The sequence below is a fragment of the Alosa pseudoharengus genome, unplaced genomic scaffold (assembly GCF_046254945.1).
Source record: "Alosa pseudoharengus isolate Yale_2024_CS ecotype anadromous, Long Island Sound unplaced genomic scaffold, YU_APseudo_1.1 YU_APseudo_1.1_scf_14, whole genome shotgun sequence".
Classification (NCBI taxonomy): Eukaryota; Metazoa; Chordata; class Actinopteri; order Clupeiformes; family Clupeidae; genus Alosa; species Alosa pseudoharengus.
This window is the reverse complement of record NW_027468609.1, coordinates 32,434,626-32,444,625: the sequence shown is the minus strand read 5'-3', so window position 1 is coordinate 32,444,625 and position 10,000 is coordinate 32,434,626. Positions and strand designations below refer to the sequence as shown.

Below are 10,000 nucleotides of genomic sequence, written 5' to 3'. Positions count from 1 at the left end.
CACACACACACACACACACACACACACACACACACACACACACATACACACAAGCAAACAGCTGATCGATGCACATACTGCACAAACCACACATACTGTAAATGCTGGACAACTCAGTGCTGAATGCACAAAACACACACACACACACACACACACACACACACACACACACACACACACACACAATCAGTATGCATGGTGTGTTCAGTTTAAATGGAGCATAATGCAGCATTGTTCTGTAAATGTTAACTAAATGTTACATGAGTGAGAGGCCTCTTTGCAGTGGTAAAGCTGGGGTCAGGTATGGCATGACAGCACAACCCCCCCCCCCCCCCCCCCCACACACACACACACACACAGAAACCCACATTTGTGCGTGCAGACACATATGCACACTTTATGAGGCCTTGTGATGATTGAATCAAGCCTCTGGCTTGTATCATTTCACATTTGCAGGCTACAGGACCAACTAAATAAGGGCCCTTTCTCTCTCTAGCTATCTTCTGGTCTTCCTCCCCTCTTCTTCACTTTCCTTTCCTTCTTGTCTTCTTTTCTCTATTCTATTCTCTCTCTCCCTGTTTTTCCTCCCTGCTCTCTACTTCTATCTTTCTATCATTCTTTCTTTTCCTTCCCTTTGTGCGTCCCGTTCATTCTTCTCCAGTTCATCTCGTTTCCCCTGACATCTGAGCTGTGATTATAAGTAAGATTAGGATGTGACTGTTTGTGATTTTGATTGTGTTCCTGTGATTATTCTTTGATTGTCTTTGAGGGACTATGCCTGCCATCATAACCCTTGCTCTTTGATATACTCAGGTGTATTCTGGGTAATGTAGTGTGCAATACCAACTAGAAGCCCCACCCTCCCCTCACTCACACACACATCTGTTATCAACCTAAGATTCATACAATATCGAAGGGAGAAATAACAATGCCCATAGTATTTTTTTACTACACCTGTGAAAAAAGCCTGACCTGGAAATTCAATTTCCCAATTTAATAATGTCTCCTCAATGTCTGAAAAACTGACTGAGCTATTCAGACACATCTGGTTTGCCTATACACTGACAGAAACACATACGCACACACAAACACGCACACACATACGCACACATACGCACACACACACACACACACACACACACACACACACACACACAGCCACATCTGTCCAGTCTCGGCTTTCACAGCCTCACCCACTGACACATATTAAATTTAATATAAAAGCGACACAAAAATCCAGATTCCTGTGTGTGTGTCTGTTTGTGTGTGTGTGTGTGTGTGTGTGTGTTGCTTGCATGCATGTGTGAGGAGATATAAGAGGCCTAATCCTCTTTCCTGACCTCAGTGCTGTTGCAGCTCTAATATTCGGGCTGCCCTGGACTCTGGATGGAAAGATCCCTGATTTACACCCCCTATCTCCAGACTGCTATTACTCCCTCCTCATCCCCTGCCTGCCTGCTGTTACGCTGCTACGCTGCTCCAGTTGTTTATTATTTACATGTTGATGGTTTTGTTTGTTTGTTGGTTTTGTTTATTTGTCCGTCGGTTTATTTATTTATTTATAGTGATACTCACTGATTCCAGCTGCTTCCAGGAGTTTTCAATATGTTGCTGAGCCTTCCGTCCATCATGGAAATGCTGAGAGAGAGAAGGAGGGAGGTAGAGAGAAATGGAGAGATGAACAGAGGGTGGGGGGAGGAGAGAGAGAGAGAAAGAGATCATTACGACCATGTAATACAGTGGTAAATCCTCATTCAGTATCAGGTGGTACATAAAAGGATCTTGATTCAATCGCTCTTTGTAAACACAATGATGGAGAGATAAAAGAGCAGGTGAAAGAGAAAAAGGGTGTTCTCTTTTTTTTTCAACAGAGAAAGATTGATAGTTGCTCCTCGTCGGCCAAAGTGCTGCTGGCCAGCTGAGGGTCTGCTGCTGCCCGAGCAATGACTACATAACGGAACACTCCGGCATTCCAGGAACACAGATCATCTGGCGCTCTGCGCACAGTGCCCCCCGGCCAACTGCTGTTCTCAGGGTCTGGGGAGTAATGTTTACTATGGCACATAATGGGCGCGCCATCTCAGTGAGACACGCACACACACACACACACACACACACACACACACACAATTGCCAACCCACTCACCTACACACAGACTGAAACTGAAAACACTTGTACACATATTTCTGATAAATCAACACCAGAGAAGATGGTTAATCACTTCATAAAGGTGAACACAAAGAAAAGAAAGGTGTGTGTGTGTGTGTGTGCACGTCTTTGTATGTGTGTGTGTGTGTGTGTGTGTGTGTGTGTGTGTGTGTGTGTGTGTGTGTGTGTGTGTGTGTGTGTGTGTGTGTGTGTGTGTGTGTGATACTGTGTTTGTTTAGGTGTGAGAGAGGGATAAACAGAGAGAGAGTGAACGGGCAAGTGAGATGAAAGTAAAGCACCTGCAAGAGAGATGCAGAGTGTTTTTCAGGAGACAAACAAAAGAAAACAATGTGGCATGCAGCAAGTTGCCAGGTGAAGGCACGGCGCCAGTTTGGCATATTGCAGTGAGCAGGAGTGCATCTGTCTCTCTGGGCACGCTCAGTAGGCTCCCAGTGGGGGCCCCTCTCTCGGCCTGCTCTCCCAGGAAAAGGAGTTCAGTTGGCCCGCGCAGCGGCACAGCCTCGACTGGAAAGAAACGATGACGTCAGACAGGACTTTGGCTCGGCCCAGCAAACGTGCTCCCTGCAGCACCGTCCCTACGCCAAACGTGCTGCCACGGACTCAACACACAACACAAATATGTGGCCCAAGGCACACACACACACACACACACACACACACACACACTCACACACACTCACGAAAACCGCCTAAGGAAAAATCTGTGTCACCCTAAACAACTCTGTCCTAATCGCATGTATACAACACTGGGATTTACATCCCTGCTGTGTTTCAACACAAAGAACAGCACGTGAGCGCACCAGTTCGGCCCCATACTTAACTCCCCTGTGACCTTCCCTGTCAAGAGCACGGGATTGAGCTGATGTGTCACTCATGGCACCTCTATCATTTCTGCCCCACGGACAGAATGCCAGGGCCATCAAGGCTATCACTTTGTACCATTTTGCTGTGAGAGACCTATTAGATATCTCAAGGGTGCCGATCCGTCATGGTGAAAAAGAAAATCAATAGTCTTTCCACCTCTGGCCAACCCAACAGGTATGATGACTGGATTGATATACTGACATACTACACAAGTAGGACATTTCACAGCTGTCCTGAACATTCTCACTTCCTCCTTCCTCTCACAGAGGATGATGGGATTGCCTCAGATCAGGAAGTGCTCCAGCGGTACATGAGGAAGTCATCCTGCTCGTAAAGAGGAAGTCATCTGGGCACATTTAAAGGAGAAGCTGATCCCCAAGGGTGAAATCAGCTCATTTAAACCCCACAAGAGCAGATAGAGTCCCTGACTACAATACTAAACAACACAAACATCAAATAACTTCAGACAAGATGGATATTTCAGTAATGAAGAGATTCTGCATTTTTGATGGACCTCCTGAGGTCGCATGTCAAATCTTGTCATATTATGAAATCAAGTCATATTTATGATCCATTTAAAAAAGTAAACCCAAAAAACAATCATTCATTCAAACCAATCAATCATTGACATGTTATATTTATATATACTTTTTGATTGGTAAAGAATGCCGTTTTCGAAGCCGAAGAGCTTCATTTCTACACAGATTATGAACTCCTCATGTTCTGCCCTGAAAATGCATGCATATAACATTTTATCAAATGAATCATGAAGGCATGGCGTCAGCATGTAGGCATGGCGTCTAAAGACCTGAGGAAAATCCACAAGAAGAATGTTGTCACCTGACACATACTGTGAGAAAAAAAACAACATCCGCCCTCCAACAGACCCCTGTGGCTTTAGATGATATTATATAAAATGAAGAAACACATGGCCCACAGTTTGGCAAGCCAACTACAGGTCAGTTTGTGGCTTAGAAGTGACCCTTTTAAAAGGTTAAAGTTCACAACCAGGCCCCATCACAGCTGAGTGGAGATCACAGTGATGGGATGAAGTGTTTGAACTTCACTTAAACCCTGTATCAACACAGAGATTTAGTCTCTCTGTGTGTGTGTGTGTGTGTGTGTGTGTGTGTGTGTGTGTGTGTGTGTGTGGTTGTGTGTGTGTGTGTGTGTGCATGTGTGTGTGTGTGTGTGTGTGTGTGTGTGTGTGTGTGTGTGTGTGTGTGTGTGTGTGTGTGCATGCATGAGAAACGGAGGGAGGGAGTTGCGTCTGGACACTAACAGCTAATATAAAACACAAACGATGAAACAGACGTCACACTCTGAGCGGAGAGCGGGGGATTATGTCAAAACGTAACGGAGCAAGAGAGTAATGAATCTCGCTCATCCCTATAAAACACAAGAGTGCAGGCAGCCAGAGGACCAAGCTCTCTCTGCACACCCACACACACCCACACACACATTTTCACTCTCACACACACACACACACACACACACACACACACACACACACACTCACAAACACACACATATGCCTGCCCACTCATATCCACATGAGTGAAAACACACACACACACACACACACACACACACACACACACACACACACACACACACACACACACACACTCATATCCACATGAGTGAACACACACACACACACACACACACACACACACAAGCAGGAACAGAGACAACATTTCACAATACAGGAACAAGTGACATCACTGCTATTCTCCAGAGTGGCTGGAGCACAGAACATGTCTTTCCTTTGCCATGACAACATTTGTGAGCGGGGAAAAACAGAGCCCTGTTGCACCGATAAACAAACGATCAATCCTGTCCCGATAATATGCTCACACACTGAATGGAGAAATAATTTAGATAAACTTTCACTAACCCCTGGTATACAAAATGGAGAGACACATCTACATCTGCAGGAACTGATGACACATTCTCTCTCTCTCTCTCTCTCTCTCTCTCTCTCTCTCTCTCTCTCTCTCTCTCTCTCTCTCTCTTTGCTCTCTTCCCTCTTTTCTGTTCTGTCTCTCACTCTCTTCCTGTACACCAGATTGTGCCATCCATCTATCACTGGGACAAGATACTATAAACAGGTCTTTCCTCAACATGTGCAGAGCACACACACACACACACACACACACACACACCACCACATGCATACAGCTAACAACAATGTTGTCAGATCACTAGTCACCTATTAGTTCTGTAAAGACAATGCTCAATATCAGAGACTATCTAATATAACAATATATTTTTCTCTATTTTTTTCTTTTTCTCTCTCTCTCTCTCCCTCTCTCTCTCTCACACAGTCACAGGAGAGTTGGCATAGCAAGTGAGATCGTGACCAGAGCTCAGAGTCACTGAAGCGGCAGAGTATGTGGTGAAGAAGCAGATAGCCCACACACACACACACACACACACACACACACACACACACAAACACACACACACACACACACTCAAACACACATACACACAGAGAGAAAGAGAGAATAGGTATAATAAGTATACCATGTATAACATATAAATAACTCATAGGATCCTATACAATCCACCTGCTCCACATTCCTGAAGAACAGTCCATGCACCACATCCACCAACCCCACATCCTTCAACGGTGATGTCATCTACGGCCTGGTATTTCCATCAGAGCAGTTTTTATTGACTGCTCGGAAATTGTGAGAGGTGAATATTTGCCTCAGTCGCGTCGGGTGTGTGTGTGTGTGTGTGTGTGTGCTTTTGTGTGTGTTTGTGTAAAAGACCAAGAGAGAGTGTGTGTTCAGAAACACACAGGGGGCACTTATTCTCTCAATCTGTCAGTAAAAAATGCACACCTGTATATACTTCACTCCTCAAAGCCTGGATTACAGCTGTATACACACACAGACACACATACAGTGAGAGAGAGAGAGAGAAAGAGAGAAAGAAAGAGAGAGAGAGACAGATAGAAAGAAGGAGAGAGAGAGGGAGAGAGAGAGAGATGCAGACCCAGACACAAACACAGACAAATGCACACACATGCATTACACTTTCACAATCTAAGAACTAAGTTACGGCTCATTACTAATGTTACATCAGAATCGCAACAGACAGCAGGACTCACTCCAGCCTCTCAGCTTATAGAATCAAACGCGCCTGGCGGAGGAGAGGAATGGACAGAATGACGGAGAGAAGACTGAGGGAGGAGAGGAATGGACAGAATGACGGAGAGAAGGCTGAGGGAGGAGAAGAGAAAAAGCTCCAGCTAAAGTCATTAATTCTCAGCTGTCTGATTTTTAATCTTTCCATGGAGAGGCAGAGGAGGAATGTGAGTGGAGAAAGTTCCAGAAGGATACAGCGTTCCGACTGGACCTGTCTCACTGCTCTTCTTCCAGAAAGAGAGGGAGAGAGAGAGAGGAAGATGAAAATGGGGACAGACAGATGAAGGGAAGAAAAACAAAATGATAAAGTGATCGGGAGAGCTGTCTTCATTAATCCTTTCACTGATTAGAGATCAGGAAGGTGGACGTTATCAATTAGCCTTTTAATGCATTTCATGAAAGCCACACACACACATACACACGTGTGCGCACACGCACACACACACACGCACACACACACACATATATACACACACACACACACACACACACACACAGTCCGGTCTACATTCTGTCTATAATTCAGGTAATAAATATATACCCATCTGCAAACTTTGGAGTGGAAGACTAAAAGATCACTTTGATCAAACAAGACATATATCACATTCCAGTGCAAAGAGAGGGGGGAGGGGTTCAAGGAGGAATGAAAGAGAGATCCAATGTTTTTGTTTATGTCTGTGTAAATGTCACAGTCCTGACACTGCCAGAAAGAAATTTACAAAGAGAGCAAATTGTTTGTGTTTATGTCTATGTGCATATAATACCCTTATGTAAATATGTGTGTGTGTGTGTGTGAGAAAGAGAGAGAAGGATCTGATAGCATACACATTACAGATGGCTTGGTTGATCAAGTGACTGTACTTCAGTTCATTCTCTTATTTCAACTCTTTCTTTCATTCATTAGCTGCCCTGAAAAGCATCACATGCAGAGAGGCTGAATGTGTAGCACACAGAGAAGTCTTATTTCCAGTCTCCCTTTACTGTGCCACTGAACACTGCAATCTATCATTCTAGCCCACTCCTTTTTTTCTTTCTTTCTCTCTCTCTCTCTCTCTCTCTCTCTCTCTCTCTCTCTCTCTCTCTCTCTCTCAAACACACACACCCACGCGCACAGGCCTGCCCACACACACACACACACACACACACACACACACACACACACACACACACACATATATCTGCAGATGCCAGCATACGAGAAGATGCCACCTGCTGTTTTGCCTTATAGGGCCTATAAGAAGGCCAGACAATGACCAAAAGAAGGGCTGAAACAGAGAAGATAGAGACAGAGGCTGGAAGAGGGGGAGACAGTCAGAGAGAGAGAGAGAGACACACACACACAGTGGAAAAGGGGCTTCAGTACAAAGAAACAACAGAGTGCCAGTTATCTCTGAGTCCTGCTTTGTGTTTCTGTTACAGCCTTATCTGAGGGCTCACATGGCACAGAGAGACTCATGCCAGAAGCTAAACTCTCTCTCTCTCTCTCTCTCTCTCTCTCTCTCTCTCACACACACACACACACACACACACACACACACACACACACACACACACACACACACACACACACACACACACACACACACACACACACACACACACACAAAAGCAATACAAGAATGTATAATGTCTCTCTGTATCATTCATTCTCTCTTTCTCTATCTCTTTTTCTAATAGTTAGCATCACACACACACACACACACACACATACACACACACACACACACACACACACACACACACACACACACACACACACACACACACACACACACACACACACATTCAGAACTAACTGCTGGGAATTCCCCTTGCTCATGTTCATCATTAATATCTCCCTTCCTGTCCCTCTATGAGAGAGAGTGAGCAACACAGATGACCCATTGAATCTACGCTTTCAGTCTCACTAGCAGTCTGTTTTTCTTCCCCTGTGTGTGTGTGTGTGTGTGTGTGTGTGTGTGTGTGTGTGTTGTTTTTCCCACTGTGTTTGTTTTCCTTTGGGCCATCAGATATGACACACACACTCATTCTATCATTCTGACCTATGACCTCTGGCTACAGAGGGACCAGTCACGACTCCACCAGTCTACCCTCTGAGGACGAGCGAAGACCCGCCGCGTTCTTAACGTCACATGATGTCGTGTCTGGGACGGCATTTAGAGCTTGCAATGACAGATCAGCGCTGAGTTTGGAGGTTGTGTTTGTTTTGTCATGGCTAGGAATGGTCATCTAATCTGCTGACCTGTCTCAGCATTTTTTGGCTGACCAAGACGTTTTTGATGACCAAGAGTTCTCTGTTTATACACTGAAAAAGAACAAGGGAGAAGGAAATAATAGAGAGAGAGAGAGAGAGAGAGAAATAGAACGTTGGAGGTGCATTTCACTGTATTACTACAGCAATATGTGTATATGTAGGCTATTTATTGTGCAGATTCTATCATAGGCTATGACCGACCATATAACTACACTGAGAGAGAGAGACAGAGAGAGAGGAAGGGAGGGAGGGAGGTAGAGAAAGAGTGTGTATGAGAGGCAGACAGTGAGAGAGAAAATAACAGTGGTTTGAAGCTCCATGAATCTTTGTGAGGTTGTTTATAAGAGAAAATAAACTCTTAATGACAGACCGGTGCTCATAGTTTTTCCAACTAACTGACAAACTGGCCTACAAGCATGGACGTGTGTGAGTGCACATATGTGAATGAGAGTGAGCGTCTATGTGGTATGTGTGTGTAGCAGAGTTTGCATGATTTTGCATGTGTAGCTTGGCATATTTGTGTGTAACTGTGTGTGTCTGTATATGAGTAGAAGTCTCCATACTGGCATCTTTTTTTGTGCATACATACATGTATGCATGCACATATGGCTGTGTATGTGTGTTTATGTGTGTGTATGTGTGTAAGCGGGTGTACATACCGCTACAAGGGCATACATGCTTGTGTATGTGTGTGTGTGTGTGTGTGTGTGTGTGTGTGTGTGTGTGTGTGTGTGTGTGTGTGTGTGTGTGTGTGTGAAAGTGTTAGTAGGGTGTGCCTCAGGACGAGGATATATTTATATCAGAGATGACCTCATTCTGCTCAGCTCGGTACTCGACCAGTGGCCAGGGAACCCTCCTGCTGCTGCTGTTAAAGTCTACTCTGCACATACATACACACACACACACACACACACACACACACACACACACACTAGACAGGCAGAGGCAGAAAATAATACTGAGAGGAAAAAGGCGAAGTAGGATAGTCCGACAGAGAGACGCGAGGGGTGGACAAATGGACTGTTGTTGTGACACAGAGGTGACGTGAACGGATGGGAGGATGAAAGAAGGCGATAACGAGAGAGGAATAACAAGACCAAAGGACAGGAACAAGTCACAGCCAGAGTAAAAGGGTCGTGAGAGACCGCTGCACGCGCGATAACTCGGTCCCTACAGGAAGACAGGAAGTGACGTCACTCACCGTCTTCCTCTCCGACTTGAGCTCCTGCGTGTACTTCCCGAGCTCTGCAATGATCTGCGCCGTCAGATTCTCCGACACCAGCTCGTGCTGGCCCGCATAGTCATTGAGCTCATTCAGCGTGGACAGGAAGGCCCGGCACGAGCTGTACCTGCAGACAGGAAGTGATGTCAAAGTCAAAGGTCAGGAGGCAAGAGGGGGCAGGAAAGGCTGATGAAACAGAACAGTGACGCTGAGGGCCCAAGGTGGCAGGCGAATTCCCGGAAGTTGAAACACCCATGGAAGCTGGAGGTGTCAACACTGCGCTAACCCCGTAGAACGCCCATTCATTTAGGATTTTTTTGAAATCCCAT

At 45.3% G+C, this 10,000-nt stretch overlaps 1 protein-coding gene across 8 annotated transcripts in view; it reads right to left on the bottom strand.

Annotated features, from left to right (window-relative positions):
* fnbp1b (formin binding protein 1b) overlaps positions 1–10,000 on the bottom strand; it is a 94,200-nt gene that overhangs the window by 43,558 nt on the left and 40,642 nt on the right. For all 8 annotated transcript variants that reach the window (XM_076284727.1, XM_076284724.1, XM_076284730.1 and 5 more), the window contains exons 4-5: positions 9,651–9,798; positions 1,576–1,638 (exon numbers count right to left, since the gene is read on the bottom strand). In XM_076284727.1, coding sequence (XP_076140842.1) covers positions 1,576–1,638; positions 9,651–9,798 — 211 coding nt within the window. The remainder of the gene's footprint in view (positions 1–1,575; positions 1,639–9,650; positions 9,799–10,000) is intronic.